The 20,000-nt window shown below is 50.3% G+C and overlaps 1 protein-coding gene across 1 annotated transcript in view; it reads left to right on the top strand.

The window, feature by feature from the left end:
• roraa (RAR-related orphan receptor A, paralog a) overlaps nucleotides 1-20,000 on the top strand; it is a 186,438-nt gene that overhangs the window by 107,350 nt on the left and 59,088 nt on the right. Inside the window, exon 2 of the mRNA XM_035523641.1 lies at nucleotides 12,941-12,970. Coding sequence (XP_035379534.1) covers nucleotides 12,941-12,970 — 30 coding nt within the window. The remainder of the gene's footprint in view (nucleotides 1-12,940; nucleotides 12,971-20,000) is intronic.

Below are 20,000 nucleotides of genomic sequence, written 5' to 3'. Positions count from 1 at the left end.
CTGACACTTTGATTCCAGAATTAGATACATGGCAGAATCATTCTCCAGTCCAAAGATAGCCGTCTGGGAGCAGACATGTTATTATGAGCAGGACAATAGTATTCTTTTGGGAGGGAGGCTGCTATATGGTCATTCAATTATATGAGATAATTTATGGTGCTAATAACCAGAGTAAAAGCACACCCATGCTGCAAGAAATAACTGCCCACCACTCACAGTCTCTCTCTCTCTCTCTCTCTCTCTGATTAGCTAACAATTTGTAATCTACCTGGCCCGCCACTTTATTTCTCCACTGTAGGTTCAGACGGCTCCTTTTCCACCGACGTACTTGTGGCGAAGTGCGTGCTTGTGAAGCGTCTCCGCTAAGCTAATGAGTGAAAGGGCTCTCGGCCTCCGAGCGTGTCTGCTGCACCTCTCCTCACGCTGTCTCGGTTGTAGCCCCCTCCTGCCTGCCTGACGTCCCCTGGGGGGGTCCAGGGGAGCTTCTCGTGCCATCCTCCTCTCTGCTTTTGCATGGTCCACGGGACGATCCCTGCTTGGTGCTATTAAAGCACCGAAGTAGAGGGGTCACTCAGGATTGTGGGCACTGTGCACTGAGGGCTCGTATATCCACATGGCCTAAGCTGGTTGGATGTGCGCAGCTCCCTCACATGCCCCCATCCTCCGTGCCTGTAAGTTATGTAAGTACAGAGAGCCGTAGCGTAAGAGACGCCTTCACAACAGGACAACTCAGCCAATGTCATAATGATGCATTTTTAACTGGAGCTGGCAGCAAATGTTTGGCTAGACACGGACAATTCATGAATACATGCAAAGCTGCAGTGTTGTGTTTGAGTGTGTGTGTGTGTGTTTCTGTTTGTGTGTAGGGGTGGGGGGTGGTTCACACAGCTGCCTCAGAATACAGTCAATACTCACAGAAAGCGCTTCCACCCTGTCACGGTTGTTCTGCTGTTTTTATGTGGTTGTTTTGACATTTTTTCCTTTTTTTTTTTTTTTACGTGGGCAGGAAATGCATTTGAAGCTTTTCCAACACGGGGATGCATCTTTACTGTCAATCACAAAGCGTTTGCAGCGCCGGCCGGCTCCTTATCTCAGGCGGTGATCAGGGCATGTGTTGGCCACAGCTGCCTCCTCGGGGCCGCCGTGGAGCGGAGCGGAATCTCCCCACAGTGCCGCGGCCCTCGGCGGCGTCTGACTGCTGCCGCTGATCCGGTTCTCCGCGGCCTCCGGAGCTCGTGTGCTCGTGCCCCGGCATGCGGCCAGCGGCGTCCGTACTGCCTCCGACTAGCGTGGGCTGTGCGCGCAACCACACAGCGCGCGTGTCCCGCTCGCTGAAGGGAAATCGATGTCGTCTCTTCATGGCACGCTGATTCCGTCTGCCTCCTGTGGAATAATTAAAGAGCCCCTCTCCTCTCGCTGCCATCACGATGACTAATGCACTTTATGGAAGGCAATTCTTACATAAATCGATAGCTTTTTTTTTTTTCTTTACTTATTAATTAATTAATTATTTTCCTCTTGCATGGCAAGACTCAAGTTTGTCCTCCTGGCGGTTGTGGGTCAGTGTGTCACTGTGCCGTGTCAGCTGTGTTGATTTGTTCCGACAGACTCAGCCCCCCCCCCCCCCCCGCTGCACAAGGACAAAAATACACAGTTCCCTTCCCCCACAGTAAGAGTACGATGGGAGATACCATAATAGTCACAGAGGGGTGAGGGTACAGCCTTCTTGCTTTATTACGTCAATGATCAAAAGCATGATGTTGCAGGGTTTTTATATATATATATATATATATATATATAAAATCTGTGTGTGTATGTCTTAAGCATGCGTGAGCGTACACACACACACACACACACACACACACACACACACACACACACACTACACAATTTGTGTAATAGTAGATATTGTAGAGAATGTAGAGGACTATTATATCCTCAAGGTAAAGGCCTGCAAGGTTAGGAAACATCAGATCAATGCACTGTAATGCGAATTGACTGCTGCTTTTGGATCATTAGCCTTGGGAATGCTGTAGCAACAAGTGCTGTCACAACGAGTTCCTCGAGTGATGGGACAAGCAAAGAGGACGAGGACAGGGGGAGGACAGCCACGTGCACTTTTCCCGTGCACGTCATGAGATGCAAATGAATGCTTTTGGCAAATGAACACTTCGTCTGGACTGCTTCACTACCGCTCAGCACGGCAGATCGGCGCAAACGTTTACTGGAATCAACATCCGTCTGTTCTTCCTGCCCGGAGCTCTCTGGACGTGTGTGTGACCCCGCCTGTCCTGCCTCTGCTCCAGGCCTGCTGACACGCCCGTCTGTCTCAGCCTGAGCTGATCTACCCAGTTCAGCTGGAGTGAACTCGGTTAAAAAGCCGAGCTACTAAATGACGCTCTTACCTTAGCGTAAGGTCACAAAACTGCTGTATTCTCATTCCCAAAATGGCATCTTAAGCCATTGCCGTAGAAGCCAGCCACAGAGGTAATGCAGCGCCCCCCGACGCGAGATTCCCCTCCAACACCACCGTGTTTGTGCTAGCTGTTGTTCTGAAGGGTTGAAGCATTGTGCATTATCCTATTTTTTGGTTATTCTCTCATTCATTCCATCCAAGTTATTCCCCTTTTAATCCATAGACTGCCTGCTCACACTTTCGCTCTCAAATGTGTGCATGCGCACACACACACACACACACACACACACACACACACACACACACACACAGAGCGTTAAGGTGCAGGCCTGAGGTAATCAAGACAAATAAGTGTGATGGTTAACAGAGCAGCTGCTCCGCTGTCTTGCGGAGATACGCAGATGCAGCGTGGGAGCACACAGGGCGAGACAGGTGAAGCCTTAAATAGAGGAATGGAAAAAGGCTGCCAAAGAAGGAGGGGGGGCAGACGGAGGGGTGCGGAGGTTCCACGTTCACGGCCCAGGACCTTTTAGAACTCGGGCCCCGACGCCTCCCGTCCCCGGTTCCGTGGGCCGAGCAGGGAGCCAGCTCTGCTGCTAGGTGCAGCGCCTAACAAGCTGACTGTTCAAAGGCTTTTCCATGCTCTGGAGAACATGAAAGGCATGTTTAAAAATTTAAAAGCCCGATCTGTTCCAGTGCAATAGAGCGGCAGAGGGAAGCAGATTTCCGCGTCGCCGTAATTCCCCTGCCACTTTCTTTGTAAATTAATTAAGATGTTTATGACAGCTGCTTGCACCTAATGGAATGCTTATAGACTTTTGTCATTAATTATTACTGCACTGCTCTTATGGATTGCAGTGGCAGGCAGGAATGGTCGGAGCCTCGCCAACCTGCGGGTGCCGCGTGTCACTGGGTTTTTTGGAAGCGTGTGTGTGTGTGTGTGTGTGTAAGCAAGCCGTTTGGCTTCCACCGCTGTGCGCAGACTCCCTGCGCATGACCGTGCAGATTGCGTTTACCCCAGTGTTCACATTTCCATCCATAAGATATTTTCGCTGTTGATGTATTGCCTGTTTTAAGGGCGTAAATATTTGCTGATGTTTGAAGGTTAGCAGAGGTTGCCTGAATACAGCGTCTGCTTTAAATAACTAGCGATCAGCAGTGACACAGTCTTCCTACAGAATAACAGAGTGATGTCAGAGAGAGGGATGAAACATTAAACGATGCAAGACCCTATGGACCTAGAAAAGCCTGCTTTACCTGCATTAGGGTTCTTATAGAGCACCACAGAACCAAGACACTGCTGTGGGAGCACTACATTGGATCAATAAGTGAGGGTCATACTAGCAGTACACTTGATCCATAAGTGAGGGTCATACTAGCAGTACACTTGATCAATAAGTGAGGGTCATACTAGCAATACACTTGATCAATAAGTGAGGGTCATACTAGTAGTAGACTTGATCAATAAGTGAGGGTCATACTAGCAGTACACTTGATCCATAAGTGAAGGGGTGTACTAGCACTTGATAAATAAGCAAGTGACGTGCTAGCACTAAACAAGAGGCATGTGCACTACAATTGATCCATAAGTGAGGGTTATATGCACTACACTTGATCCCTAAGTGAGTGTCAAGCTAGAGCTACACTTAATCCATAAATGAAGGTCATGCTAGCACTACACTTGATCCATAAACAGGCGGTATGCTAGCACTACACTTGATCCATAAACAGGCGGTATGCTAGCACTACACTTGATCCCTAAGCGAGAGGCATGCCAGCACTATACTCGATCCAGGATGGAATGGAGAAGGATGTTTATGCTGTTTCCCTTTTCTGAACTGGCTCTCATCCCCTGTGCTGCCAGTCATCCCTGACACACATCTGATGCAGCATGCCTAGGGCGCTAATGCGCTAGCTCATGTCCTCTCGCTAACCTGTCCTTGCCCACGGCATGTTACACCGCACAGCCTTCCAGGCTCTCTTTAGTCATGGCCTGCAGAGGAAATGAGGGAGAAAGATGGCGAGGATGTGCTGGCTCTGCTGGCCTCCTTTGTAACCCGGTACTCCTTCCCGTTAGCCCATCGAGTTTCTCGCCATTTTGTGCTCCGTGCTTTTGGCGCGAGGCGATCGCACAAGCCCAGCTTGACCCTGGGCTGCCCAGGGCAGAGAAGCACCCGAAGTAGCATCTCCCAGTGCCAACGAAGGAGACAAAACCCTGGATCTGAGGATAGCCCCTCACATGACTCAGAGCCATGGCTGGCTGGCTTGATCCAGATGTTGTTAAATATTCCCAAACAGCTCTCCCGTTTTCTCGCCCATCTTTGCACAGAACGCCCCCCCTGGAGAAGAGTGCATTCCACGCTTACAAACCCATTTTGTCTTTCACTCTGTTTGGCAGGCTTCAAACCCTGTAGGATTAAGAACTCAAGCAATGCGAATTGAGCATTTTTAGGAACGGGGCTTATTTTCGGAGCATGGATTGGATTCCTTTGCTCATCAGCTAAAGTGAGGCGCAGGAAGGAGCTAGTCTCCCAGGCCGCCTGCTCGGACGGAACGCCCCACAGGCTCCTGTTACTTCAGTGTCAGTGGGACAGATGAATAAATAAACAGGTTCACTCCACTAATTACTTTATTCCCTATATCACACTGAGAGGATCAGAGCAAAATGTTTTTTTTTGTTTTGAATTCGGTAAGGTTTTGATTGGGCAAAAGGTTTCACAGCATGTGCATCCAATAACAATGTTGCATTGCGCTGTATGTTTGCTGTAGACGGGTTTCCATGTGAAGGTATGTCCTATTAAGAGCTCACCCTGGCGTTTACTAGAGAGGGCCTTTTGTTTTGTTCCTGTGCATCCTGTTATCCTAACATGTGAATAATGGCTGGGTCTCACAGCTTGAAATGTGCATCTGTGTGGCAGAGCGTGGAAAGATCTTCGCTGAGCGTGGAGGGCGCCTACCGGCCTTCGGTTTTTAATTATGGAAAATGTGAAAAATGGATGGCGCGCTAAGCGCCAGGCATGATGGCACCGGGTCCTTTGGCCCCCGTTGGAGCTGGAGCGCTAGTCGTCCAGTGAGACGCTTTTCAAAGTCCCGGCTCGGAGGGAGAAACAGAGTCGGTCCTTCGAACTAACTGGCAGAGCCGCAGCTCATCTCGTGGAGCCCAGCGAGCGTAGCGCCGAGACGGGTTTGGCGTGGACCCCTATCCTCCCCCATCCTCCCCCCCTGTGGGTGGTACCCTGTCGACGTGACCACCCTTCGTTTTACCCAGACGTCAGTCCACTCTACCCCCCTCCTCGATGGGGATCGGGAAGGGGGGGGGGGGGTGTTTAAATCCTCAGAGCTCAGCCTGCTCAGTTATGGCGCCGAAGAGAACCAGATGTCTCACGAGATGCAGGATGAGGACACACCAGAGATGACACGACCCGCTCTGGAAAGCACCGTAACCCAAGAACCACCCCCCCCCCCCAGGACTGCCTTAGATGTTACAAACTTTACGTAGACAAGCCAGAGGAGAGAAAAGTGCAGACATCTGGTGCCTTCACGCCAGTCCGCAGGGCAGGTGCGTTCTCCTTCACCGCGGTGACATTTCAAGATAAATTTGAGAGAGTCTGAGGACTGGGAAAATCTGAGGTGGGTTTTTCGTCGTCTTCGTTATGAGTCACAAAGGCCAGACAGTCAGTGCGCGTCCAGTGTGCACAAACGTGCAGTAACCCTGCACGGCTGCACCGGGTGCTGAAAGGAAGTGCTGGAGACCACGTGGCGCATTGTTGTGGTTTTCTGCAGTGCCGTTTCGCTGACAGACATTGCTGCCACTGCGGACCACAAGTGACTGAAATGGAGAGTGGGGGCATGGGGGGTCTTGTCTTCTCACAGATGTCAAACAGTAGGTGAAGTTTCCAACCACCATGGAAGGGTGAAGTCATTTACACAGCTCTGCCAAACTACTAAATCCCAGATTAGTGTTTGAAGAGAAAAAGCAAAAAACAACTGAACTTAGATAACATGGCCCTTTGTATTAGCGCTGTCTGTGTTCGCAGGGAACCACAGCAACACTCATACGCTCACTTTTTTTTATTCTTACTTTATTCACTCTTTACTACAGAACCGAGCTTTAGCTGAATGGTTTTTGCCTGTCTGAGCATGCTGCGCTGAGTCTAGTAACACACCAAAGCAGCAGCTCCGTGTTTAGTAAGCAAAGTGTGTCTGTATTATATCGGACACTGTATTTTGGCGCTGTGTTAGTCGGCTCGGTTGTGCAGTGGTGTAAAGACCAGGGAGAGTGGAGGAAAGCTGCATTAAACTGACCTTTCTAGTATGAGCTGAACACAGCCCTCAGATGTGTGCACGCTCTGCTTCACACGCTGAAGAACCACACATCCTTTTTCCGCATGCAGGGCCATGCTGAGCACGGTGGAAATTACCCAGAGGAACCAGCTTTGATTTGCAAAATAAACAAATAAATAGGACTTGATAAATTCACGCTCCATGGCCCCACAGAGGCAAGCTGAACTTCCTACCTTCCAGAGCATTATGGGAGCGCATTATCGAAGGTGAATTACTGAACCCTAAAAGACGATGCATCAGAAATGTTTAAACCTAACATGACAGAGAATTGTGTTTAGGCGTTTGTGATATGAAAAGCTGTGGTGTCTCGCAGGGCTCAGGTGTACAGCGTTATTTGAGGCGAGTCTGTAGCGGGTTTTCATGTGGAGCTCGTCGTGGATCAGGAGCAGAGAAGTGCAACATGGAAACAGGGGTGTGTGTAAGAACACAGTGACCTCTGTACACCTCGCCAGCGTCTCAGAGAGAGAGCGAGCGAGAGAGAGAAAGAGAGAGAGAGGGAGATGCAGAGGCAGAGAGACAGACATACTGTACACAGACAGAAAGAGACAGACCTTTCATTTACAGTACTCCTCTCCGTAACCATACTGTGTAACTAAACACAAGCCAAACTGACTTTTTATTTATTTATTATTAACTTATGGCCATGTGCACATGGCCTTTACAGACCTCAATAGCAAATTCATAGGCACCTTGTGTAGTAACGTGCGTGAAGCGTTCATGCCCCTGCACTTCAGCTGGCGACCCTGGTCTCACATCATTGGCTCTGACGACACTGGGCGTCGGCGGGGCCCTGCGGTCTGTGCTAGGGGGGCGGGGGCCTCTTCTCTGTAATCCTCGTTTGTTTAAGTGCTCAGCTCACTGGGTTCGCATTGTGAAGTATCTTCGCCTTAACAATAGTGCTTATGGCCTGGGCTCCCTGCGGTACAATTAAAATTCCATCTCCAACCTGCCCCCCAGTCGTGCCCGCTGTCTGTGTGCCCTTCCCGAGAGCAGGTCAATCCCTACAGCCGCTGCCTGACTCACCTGAACGCTGGCAGGCCGGGAAGACAGCCGGACATGGGAGGGAGAGGCCACGCAGCCCTGGGCCTGGAGTCTGCCTTAGCCCGTGGAATGCCCAGCCACTCTCGTTCACTCTCTCACTCTCTCACACACTCTCGCACTCTCAGACTTTCACACACTCAGTCTGACCTCACGTTTCCTGTCAGACGCTCCTGTGTCGCGTTTTCTTGCTCGTTATTTCCTGGCACCCAAACCCGGACTCGGTTTTACTTCCTGTCCTCCTGTTTTATTTACTCCGCCGTGACACCCAGGCTGTGTAATCCACATGTCCTCTAAAACTAAGTCAGATGCCAGTCTGCTAGTTGCGTTGAAGTCTGCGCCTGTAGAGTGGTTGGAACCTGTAGCTCCAGAAGAGTTGAGTTGCTTTTAGTTAAAACCAATTAGAAATGACCAGAAATAACAGCGCCTGGAGATGAAGAAGTCATTTTTCTCTTTAACCTCCCCGGAGACAGACATGCCTCTCCACGGAGTTCCTGAAGTGTTTTAGAATATTAGGGGGGTGGGCAGATGATGAGAGTTATTGTGCTTTTTTAATCATTGCATTTTTGCATTTGGAAGTTTATGAAAGTATAATAAGGCTATAAGTGTGCCAGTGTGAAATGTTGGAATGACTTTGACAGAGCAAAACTTGAGAAAAGATTTGTCCTCTGCTCCGATTCTCTGATGATATGATTGATAGCTTCCTTCATTCTCTTTCGTCAAAAAGCGAAAACATAAAAAGAGCGGCGCTTTACAAGAAACGAGATTTATTGGGGGGTTTTGTGGAGTGCGGTGTGGAGTGCAGTTACTGGGCGTTTTTTTTATTATTTCACACCACTGGATAATGTGAGGATCTCCACTGTCGAATTATCCTGACCGTGTCCTGACCCACCTGACCGCGTCCTGACCCGAGCTTCACACACTCCTAACAGCAGCACTGCACCGGACACCTTTGACACCCCAGACATTAAACACACGGGATCGTGTAAACACAACCTTTATTAGACGGCTAGAGATTGCTACTGGAGTAAATTATATAGTAAATCATTTGCATATACAGTTTGAAAAATTCTTTTGAGATATACACTTGCAAATAAATAAATGTAGCATAATTGAAAAAGAATAAATGGTGCACGTTGTAATTACACGTCGCTGTATCAGGTTCTGTTTCCACTCAAAGGCATCCAGGTGTGTTTCTGTTCCAGTCAGCTGTTCCAGCTATGTGTTACTCCATCCAAAATATCAAGTTGATAATATTATTTATTTTTTATTTGATTGTCTGACTTACAGATGTATATATGTAAAGTGTGTACAGTATCTTCATATGTGCCTTTATGATCACCTGCTATTTCTTTTGACTGGAATGGGATGTACCTAGCAGGGGGCTCTTTGGGTGTCGTGGACATGGAGAGGGTGAGGTCCGTCGTTCAGGAACTCTAAGCGTGTCTCGTCGTAAACAGCGCCCTTACTTATAACAGCAAGCTCGGGTGGAGCTTCCCTGGGGGGTTCTATACTGCCTGTGTCCTTACATGGCCCAGGGAGCACCAACCTCACACCCCGCGCCTCCGCAGACTAAGTAGTGGATGAGGATAAGTGAGGAGCAGCAGTCAATGAATCAAGCGGTCAGATCGGCAGCAGCCGGAGGGTGGAGGTGCCTATCCCCCACCCTCCCACGTGCACCCCCTCCACCCCACTCCCAGGGGGATGGATCTGGCATTAGGAAGTTCCTCGCCTGTGTGTTTCTGCCACAGGTTAAATGGATCGCTCCCATTAGCTCAGTGAGGGGACAGCTCCATTACATGAAGGAGACTGTAACTTTGAATGTCACGGCGCGTCGAACCCCAAGGCAGCGCGCCCGTTTCCCGCCAGGTAGGCGGCCTGACGGTAACCGTGCACGATCGTCATTTGCTGTCGGGCGCTACGGAAGCCGCAGTTATGATACACAACCAGCCCCTCTCCGGGCGGGGCGTGCGCTCCTCCGGGTGCTCCCGGACGGCTGATCGCGAAGCGCTAAGACGCTAATGGCTGAGGGCTTTTGGCCACGGCCCTTCGAGCCTGAACGGTTCTGTCGGACAGGGAGCAGTAGTGCCGGGTTTCCGCCGCAGAGTAAGCGTGTGGTCGGCGACGCACGGCGCTCTAGCTGGGAGGTTTGCCCCGTGTGGTCGCCGCCGCGCTCAGCATACGGAAAAACCCTCCGGAGGTCCTCGTAGAGGTGCAGTCATTGTCTGAAATGTTTGTCTTGCGAGCTCGTGTCTGGCTGCGTTGTCTTTTTCTAATGACATATCTTTCTAGGGACAGATTAGTCACTTATTACTGAAGCGCCCACAGTTCACATGTGTAATTGCGCGTGTTCTTTCCTTTTGTGCGTGATAAATGAGATTTTACTACATCTGAGGACTTATAACGCTGAAGGTAAGAGATCTGAGATTAAACCAGTCGCACTGTAGGACACCCGAATGTGTTTCCGACACCTTTTACTGTGGCTGATGCAAAGAGCAGAAATGTGCAGTGGGAAGCGCTCACCCTTGAGCTGACTTTTATGAGGCTCTCCACGAACTGTAACAAAAGCGCATTTTTATGCCAATATCAATGTTCTTATGACACCCGAGACTAGCAATTGAGCTACTTTTAGCCTGGTGCTCCTCGTTCAGTACTGTTGCCATGTTTTGTTAGCAAGCAAGCAAACAATAATGAGAAGAAAGGAGGCAGAAATCTGGTGATTAAATCGCTCATTTTCTTGATCAGTAGAAATTAGCGTCGCAACTGCAGTACCGAAAAAAGGACTGAGAAGCAGGAGGAGGACAACGAGAAGTCGAAGAGATCGCAGCATCCGCCTTTTTGTGAGAGTCCTCCCGTCTGCGAAGGGCAGGCTCGACTCCGCGCTGACCCGTTCACCCTCTCTGGCCGGCTTCAGCAGTGTCAGGGACGGGCCCGACCACCTCCCGCTTCCGGCTCCCTTCACCCATTGGTTCCCCGGCCCTTTCCCTTCGTGCCCTCCAATCAGAGTCTTCTGAATGACACGCAAAGGAAGAAGTGGGCTGAGAACCTTTCCCCCCCCCTCCCCGTCATAGCAACAGGCCATTTTTCCTGAGCGAGCTCCTTGTCCTCCTTTTGACAGTAATGATTTCCGAGCAAGTACTTTTGTGTGTGTGTGTGTGTGTGTGTGTGTGTGTGTTAAGATCGGTTTCCATATCTCTAAATGACATTGACAGAATGGTTGTTGTGACTCGGGCGGGATAGGAGACGGGCCCAGCGCCGATAGGGGTAGTACGGTAGGACGGAGACGGCAACCAGCCGGTGGGAGGACAGGCGGGGGTGGAGTGATGGAGAGAGCTGGGGCGGCCTCTCCATCCTATCTGGCCTCTCCATCCTCTCCATCCTCTCCGGCCTCTCCGGCCGTTCCGCCGCCCCGCCTTCGGGCCGCTTGCGAGGATCGGAGTGCACGCGGGTATTTGACAACCGGCCACGAATCTGCTGCTCTCTCCTCGGCCGTGCGAATTAGTCACGCACGGGTGAAGTGTCAGCAGTAGGCTGTATCGATCTGTCTCTGTGGTCGCAGGTAGGTAACGCGGTCATGAGCATGTTTCCACGGCGCTGCCTTAGCATCTTCACGCTCACTGACTGCTCTCCTAAAGCAAACAAACCATAAAACAAACAAACAAACAAAACAAAAACACAAAAGCAAAAAAACAAGTGCACGCTTGTCTTGATTTTATTATATCTCAAATTGTTCTATATTTTCCATTGGCATATGTATTGTTTTAAGCGTCTGTACTTTGTCTTGCAAGTGTCTGTAAGACTCTTTGTGAGGACTCTGGGTTTGCCAAAAATGGCAGGGTTTGGATGAAATGGCTAATTCCCTTGGACCCTGGATGTTCTAATTCTACCCCATTACACCAGAAATCCTCCTGCGATGGTGCAAGGCTGAGTGGGATTAGGTTAGTGGCGCTGGACGCCCCACGCCCCACTTCTGCTTGACGTCATGCTTGGCTAATGGGAGCGAAAGCTGATGCCGACTGCTGTGTGATTGGACTGCAGGCAGGAGTTACAGAAGGATTACTCCCTCTCCGGGAGATGCTTCTCACAGCTCGCGGGCGCTGGACAGAAGTGATGTGTCTTTGGTCTCTGGGTAGCTTCTCGGTTCATGTGTTCACATGTTTGCATATCCTCCAACCCCGAAGGATGTCCGAGATGTTACTGTCTCTGGCCAGACCTTCTATTTTGTTCTTTTGGGTGGGATTTTTGAATCGCGTCGGCTCGTGCTCCCCTGAGTGGCGAACACGTGCCGTAACTGCAGAGAAATTAAGCATCACTTCTGCATGACGAGTGCGCTCTATTACTGCACTCTCGCCCCGTGGAACATGAGTGTGCCCAGGCCACACGGGACTCCCTGATGCTTACTGCCATACTGGCATGCTCACACACACACACACACACACACACACACACACACACACACACACACACACACACACACACACCCACCCATACATAAAGAGAGAGAAGTGCATGTGTGATCGGCTCTATGCAGAGATAATCATCAAATGAGCAAACAAACCGCAACACAAACACACACACATGCACGTGCGCGTGCATGCACACAAGCATACACACGTTCAGGGAGACGTATTGAATGCCAAAATCCACAAAAGAAAAGTCCCACTTCACATAATCTCTCACCCGTAATGACACGCAGTAGCGCGCTTTTGTCTGAACGTCATCCGCCGGCAGAGAACTGCCTCCCCGATCCGGGTGGCCTTCCGCGCGTGCGCCGCCGTTCATTTTCATTCTGTGGAGGTCAGGCATGACAGGAGGCAGTTGGCTGGCTGGCTGGCGGTGTGACTGCACGCTGCCCCGCGTGACCTTGCCTGGGCAAAGCCGGCGGCATTGCCGGGCACCACAGACACAGTCAACAGTAGCTTTTTGGCCTCCGGTCAGTGTCAGCGCAGGTCCGGTCCACAGCTCTCTGCGTATTTGTTCTTCCGCGCGTCCCACAACCGCTTCCTTTATCAGGGAAAGGGCACCATGCAGCGTGTTTGTTTGCAGAGATGTATTTTGTTTTGGCAGTTTCTATATGCTGAACTTTTATTCCGTTATTTTGACAATGCATTCATGCTTTCTTTTTTTTGCTTTCTTTTTCAGGTATTTCAGTAACAAAGAAGACACATACTTGTGAGTACAAAATGTTATAACCCGATTATAAAAGGGCTATTCAATGTTTAGCCTAAAGCTATACTGATTTTATGAGAGATTTTATGCTATCATAGAAGAAAACAAAGACCCTGTTTTGAACCAAGTGTATCAGGAGTTATTCTGAGTGTTACATCTGTATAGAGTCACAGATTTTAAGCCTCATATCTCAGGAAAAAACCCCCAAGAAACTCCACAGTGGTCAAATGTGCTTTTTCATACCGATCGTATGACTGTTCCAGCGTGTTCTGACAGCAGGCTGTTGTGTGCGCTGCTTACTTCGAAAAAAACAAGGATGTGGTTTGCATGTGACCTTTGCGCACGAGGTTAAAGCCACTGAGCAGAGAGACAGAGATCAGCAGAGAGCAGGGGAACACGCCAACATGGCGCCCATGTGACTGCTGCTCCACCAATCTCACAGGTTTTATTTTCCTGTCTGTGACATCCTTCACGTCAGAGATGGGTGCATGGGACAATCAGCGAAGAGATTAGAATGAGACGCTGACAGGACAGAAGGCCTCAGACGCTGGATGTCTGACACATAAATACTCCCGATGACATCCCAGCCCTTCGCAATTCCGTGGACACACCCTCTCTTTGCATATCCCACTTCGCCACTTTGTACTGGAAGGCATATGTTTTCCTGTCTTTCCCTATTCTGTTTGAGTAAAGGTAGCATGTTAGCCTTTCCTTCATCCTTTCATCCGGCGGGCTGCCGCTGTCTTAATTAGAGGCCCGATCGGCCCTGCTTAAGTGCGAGGAACCAGAATCAAAGAGCATGTTTCAGCAGGGCGGGTTCAAAGCACCGGACCGGGCCGGACTGCACTATTTAATCTCGGTGAAAGGAATGGTAATGACGCGTGTCACAGGAGCGGAGGGGGGCGTGGGCGGGGGTTTTGCGTCGGGGCCGAGGTCCTGGGTCAAAGACGCGCTGTTCACTGGAGAGGATTCAAAGGACGCAGAGTGGTGGGAGGAAAAGGTCTTGTCAGACACGAGGAGAACAGACGTTTTTATACGGCGGAGAGTGCTAATGAGGGCCGGGCTCAGGCTGCCATGTGCGAACAGAAGCCTCTGTAGATGTGAGCATGTAACTCCGTTAATACTGATTACAGACAAGCTCTTTTTTTCCTTATCCCTCTTTGTTTGCTGTGTTAGATCTACAGGTTTGCTCTTTTGCGATGTATGGTTTTATCGATTTGCTCTCACGATTGTATTATTCAGGACTGTAAATGATCAGACTGTTAAGTTGCCGGAGCAGATAGGGGAATCCTTCCACACACACTCTCTCTCTCACACAAACACACACACCGTGCACACACACACACACCGCACACACACCCACACACCGCACACACACCCACACACATGCACACACACACCACACACACACACACACACACACACACACACACACACACACAAACCGCACACACATACACACACACACACACCGCACACACACCCACACACATGCACACACACACCACACACACACACACACACACACACACACACACAAACCGCACACACATACACACACACACCGCGCACACACACACACACACACCACACACACACACACACACACACACACACACACACACACACACTCCTTCAGCTCATTTTTCCACTCTCGCGCAAGTGATGGAGCCCCTGGAAGCAGCCGCCAGTCCCTTCATCAGTATAAATTACAGGGGCAGCTGTGTGCTGGCATCCCTCTCCCCTCATCCCTCTCTCCCCTCATCCCTCTCCCCTCATCCCTCTCTCCCCTCATCCCTCTCTCCTCATCCCTCTCTCCCCTCATCCCTCTCTCCCCTCATCCCTCTCCCCTCATCCCTCTCTCCCCTCATCCCTCTCCCCTCATCCCTCTCCCCTCATCCCTCTCCCCTCATCCCTCTCCCCTCATCCCTCTCTCCTCATGTCTCTCCCCTCATCCCTCTCTCCCCTCATCCCTCTCTCCTCATCTCTCTCCCCTCATCTCTCTCCCCTCATCCCTCTCTCCCCTCATCCCTCTCCCCTCATCCCTCTCTCCCCTCATCCCTCTCCCCTCATCCCTCTCTCCTCCTCATCCCTCTCTCCCTCTCTCCCATCTCTCTCCTCCTCATCCCTCTCTCCCTCTCTCCCATCTCTCTCCTCCTCATCCCTCTCTCCTGTTCAGCCAGCCACCTGCTTGCCCACTAATAAGGTGAAGTCCCCTCCAGGAGATAATGAACACTTCAGTCCTCCTCCCGAGGGCCCTGACCCCCCCCACACACACACACACACACTGCCTACTTGGCCACCCCTGTAGGGCACCTGATTCATGGGAGTGGAGTAAATCCAGGGAAGGAGCTGAATTCATTCCGTCGATGTCCTGCGATGAAGCGAACAGCCGAATTTGTTGGCAAGTTGCATTTCAGCTGATCTCCCCCGACTGCCTTCAATTGCTTGACCCCAACCTCGCCAGAAATTACTTTCTCAAGACTACGATGTGGTGGACTGTCTAAGAGCACATGACACGCAGCAATTTATAGTCCCGTATCATTTAAAATCGATCTTTGCGTTTGAATCGAGTGGAGTTATTTCTGCGGTGTTTATTGACTGGAGCATAAGGCTATGAAGTCTGCGTTGGCAGCTGGGTCTCGTAGATAAACGCTGCTGTTTAATAGCCGGTAGAAAGAGTAGAAAGAGCCAGGACAGGAATCAAGCACTTAGGAGCCTGCTGCTGTCCGAGGAGAGGGCGACTGTATGCCGCACACTGTGGCATTTTGGCTGCTGTTTCCTGTTAACAGAATAATTATTTACGTAGTGCAAAGAGCGGGCCAGTAATTCAAAGTAATTCCTAATTAAATTATAATTAAGTCATAATTTAATAACATGTCTGCATAGCGTTTTAGTATGTGTGGCAGTTATTTCCTGGCCAACGTTCAGACTGTAGGAGTTAGCAAAAGCAGTGACATTGGGGAAAGCAGCTAATGCTATTGTAACGTGTTATGGAGTTGACGGGCCTCGGTGATAATACACAGAACGTGATCGAACAAGATCTCTTCTGGGTGTGTGTGGGTGTGTGTGTCAGCGTGTGTGTCAGTGATGCTCGGGGTGATGACTGGGTTGCCTTTGTTTTGGCCTAGTCCACAGAGATCAGCGTCCCAGCCTCTGAGCTCTGGCCCGCCAGCATCCTGCTCAGGCAGCTAAAGTCTATTTGTGCAGTCCATTTATTCCAGACTTTTTAGAAAATTGTTTCGTGGTTTTTTGTTTTTTTTTAAATAAAGCAAATATTTGTGATATTTACTTTTTTTAAAAAGTGTGCATTATATGGTTGCATGGGTTGCACTGCCTTCAGTAGTCCAATGAAAATGCGTACATCTCCAAATCAGCTCATGATTGCACGAATAATGAAATTCTGTGCATTCTAGGAAGCCTCACGTTTGCGACAGTGCAGGCGAATTGTTTGGGGCCCGTGTGCATGGCTGCTCTCGAGCGAATCCCTTTTCCTGCATTGCGGTGCTCTTAATGTATAGTTAGCCATGGTTGACACGTATGGAGCAAACAAAGCGTTTGCTTGTTTGTGCTGGGAAGGCTTGGCAAGAGGAGCTTGCCTGAATCCCGCACGGGTTAGTCACGACCAGGGGGAAGCAGAACCATCGATCCAGAGCGAGAGCGCGCGTGGGGGGGGGGGGGGACAGATCAGCCAGGGTTAGATGAGAGAGAGACAGCGTGACAGACGAGGCCAAGGGCAGCAGGGGGCCAGCGGAGCGTTCTCTCTCTCCGTAGCGTGGACACACTGGGTCTGGGCTTACAGAGAAACATAGCCTAACCCCTGATTGCTCATTTGTTTACCTCCCCGCCGAGAGCCGGTCAGCTCACAGAGGCGTCTGCGCTAATCTAAGCCAAATGATTAAGACTCAAATGCCCCACTCAAATATTAACAATCTGAAGGTGCTTGGCGGCCCCGGGGCTGTCATTAAAGTAGTCTGTGCTGAGCAGAACAATCGCTGTAGCGTTACGTCTCGCTCGTACGCAGCAGCTGTTTTACAGAAAACAACCCACTTACGCTAACCTGTCCCAAGAGGGAGCAGACACGTAAACACTGCTCCGCCTGCCTCCGTCACTCTCCATTTGTAACGCGCTGACAAAGCGTGCCGTGAAAACCGCTCCTTATTCTCTAGCTTTTATGCTATGGCACAGCCATAATGCTATGGGCATCCTCTGGCGCGTGAGGCAGGGTACACAGGTGAATGCCACGCTGCAGGGCCGTGCCCAAGCACTCGCGAGCGGTGCCGTCCCCAGCGTTGGACCGGTGCGGTGCTCAGTGCCATCCCCGGTGTTGTGCCCAATGCTGTCTCCAGTCCTGTGTCCAGTGTTGTGTCCAGTGTTGTGCTCAATGCTGTCTCCAGTGCTGTGTCCAGTGTTGTGTCCAGTGTTGTGTCCAGTGTTGTGCTCAATGCTGTCTCCAGTGCTGTGTCCAGTGTTGTGTCCAGTGTTGTGTCCAGTGTTGTGCTCAATGCTGTCTCCAGTGCTGTTTCCAGTGTTGTGTCCAGTGTTGTGCTCAATGCTGTCTCCAGTGCTGTGTCCAGTGTTGTGTCCAGTGTTGTGCCCAATGCTGTCTCCAGTGCTGTGTCCAGTGTTGTGTCCGGTGCTGTGTCCAGTGCCATCTCCGGTGCTGTGTCCAGTGTTGTGCCCAATGCTGTCTCCACTGTTGTGCCCGGTGTTGTGCCCAGTGCTGTGTCCAGTGTTGTGCCCAATGCTGTGTCCAGTGCTGTGTCCAGTGTTGTGTCCAGTGTTGTGCCCAATGCTGTCTCCAGTGCTGTGTCCAGTGTTGTGTCCAGTGTTGTGCCCAATGCTGTCTCCAGTGCTGTGTCCATTGTTGTGTCCAGTGTTGTGTCCAGTGTTGTGCTCAATGCTGTCTCCAGTGCTGTGTCCAGTGTTGTGTCCAGTGTTGTGCCCAATGCTGTCTCCAGTGCTGTGTCCAGTGTTGTGTCCAGTGTTGTGCCCAATGCTGTCTCCAGTGCTGTGTCCAGTGTTGTGTCCGGTGCTGTGTCCAGTGCCGTCTCCGGGGCTGTGTCCAGTGTTGTGCCCAATGCTGTCTCCACTGTTGTGCCCGGTGTTGTGCCCAGTGCTGTGTCCAGTGTTGTGCCCAATGCTGTCTCCACTGTTGTGCCCAGTGTTGTGCCCAGTGCTGTGTCCAGTGTTGGGTCCAACGTCCTCGTTCTGCACAGCCCAGGCCCTGGATGTGACTCTGCAATCACTTTTTGTTTTGAGTTTGAAGTGTCATTGTTTGGCACAAAAGGGGTGGTTTCTATCTCTGTGTGTGTGTGTGTGTGTGTGTGTTGCAGAGGTAGAGAGGTATAGCTTAATTATAAAGTGCAATAGCCATTATATAGTAAACATTATATCACACGCTAGAGTCCACACTAGGATGTTTCTCTTTGATCAAGGTAGACAAGCCAAGCAAAATGCTGTACTACGTATGGACCGTGAGCTGCAGGGATGGATGGTGATGGCAGCATGGAGCGTTTGCTTCAGAGGCAGCGTCCCCGTCATATTAGCAGGGATTAAATCAAGTGAAATCAGCTGCGATTGTCTGCAAGAAGCGCTGCTTGGAACGAGCAGAACATCCCTAAAATGTGTTCCGCACTCAAGCCATTTCACACACAGCATGCCACAGAAACTTTCAGTTTTCTGCTTCGAATAACAAGACTCACTCAGAGAGGAGAGAAAAGCACTCTACTCAATTTGACACTCTCCAATTTTAACAATAAATTATGTTTCATCTTTGTCTATTTGTTTGTTCCATGGAAAGGATATTTTCCTTTTGGACGCTTTGCTTTAATCCATAATAGCCAGCCATTTTTTATCTGAAATAGGTCAGTATAATCACAACAGAGAAGGATGAACCACTGCAGTCAAAAGGAAATCAATAGAGATATCTATTTGTCATAAAGCAGGACAGTGTGGTTTTTATTCTTTTCTTCTCTTCCTCCTCTCCACTTTTTCTTGCGTCCACACAATATGACAGGTCCTCATTTTTCAGCAGAAATACCTCCCCCCCCCCCCCCCCCCCGTATTCATTTATTTATTTTCTTTGTCATTTTGTCAAATTGCAAATAGGCCTTTGTGAATGCACTTTCTTTGCATAAGTTGTTTAAAATGAAGTCTCTTTGGTGCCCACTGCTTATAGCGAGAGAGCGTGGAGGTGGGGGCCACCCCGGAGAACCCTGGGCCGCCTTTGTTGTAGCTCATGCAGGCCCGGAGCTCGAACAAGGCTGCTGATATTCCACAGTAGTTCCTCAAGGGCGGGTGCTGGGTACTCTTCGGTTCTTTGTGGCCACTTAATCTGCCTGGCCCCTCGGTGGCCGGCGCGCTTTGTGTGAGCCTTCAGCTTCGTCAGCTCTTCTCCTGTCTGTCTGTGGCTTTGTGTCTCTCCCAGACCTGAAAGGATTCGTTGTGAGGTGCTGTCAGAGTGGCCAAACAACAGCTAGAGACATGTGTCACACATACATCGGCTGCTTAAAAAAGGCACACCATCTGCTGGGATGGTTTTCTCCTCTGCTGCTTGTCTCGGGTGACAGGGGACGTGTGTGCGTGTCTGTGTGGAGACTCGGCAGGCTCAGCTGAGGAGGTAGGAGATGGATGAAGTGTTTTGCCAGTGGCGTGACTCTGCTTGGCCAGGCTGAGTAGTCGCACGGCTGCTGAGGAGCTGGCACAGGTTTTTCCTCTTTTGCCTCATGGCTTTCCGGCACATCCTGGGCTGTGCTGTGGGTCGTCTCCAACTGAGCGGGACAGAGGCAGGTCATGAGGGCCACTGATGGTCATTGGGTGCAGGCAATTGAGACTAAACTGGTGGTCTAACCCCTAAGAGTGCATCCAGCACACACCTCTACAGTTGTGACTGGGCCACGTTCATATGTGTACCATTCCATTTACTTACTTACTTACACACACACACACACACACACACACACACACACACACACACGTTTCTAATACTGTGGGATAGCACTTCTTTCTCCATATTTTTCACATTTACTGC

The sequence above is a fragment of the Electrophorus electricus genome, chromosome 2 (genome assembly GCF_013358815.1).
Source record: "Electrophorus electricus isolate fEleEle1 chromosome 2, fEleEle1.pri, whole genome shotgun sequence".
NCBI lineage: Eukaryota > Metazoa > Chordata > Actinopteri > Gymnotiformes > Gymnotidae > Electrophorus > Electrophorus electricus.
This window is presented reverse-complemented; position numbering and strand designations above follow the sequence as displayed.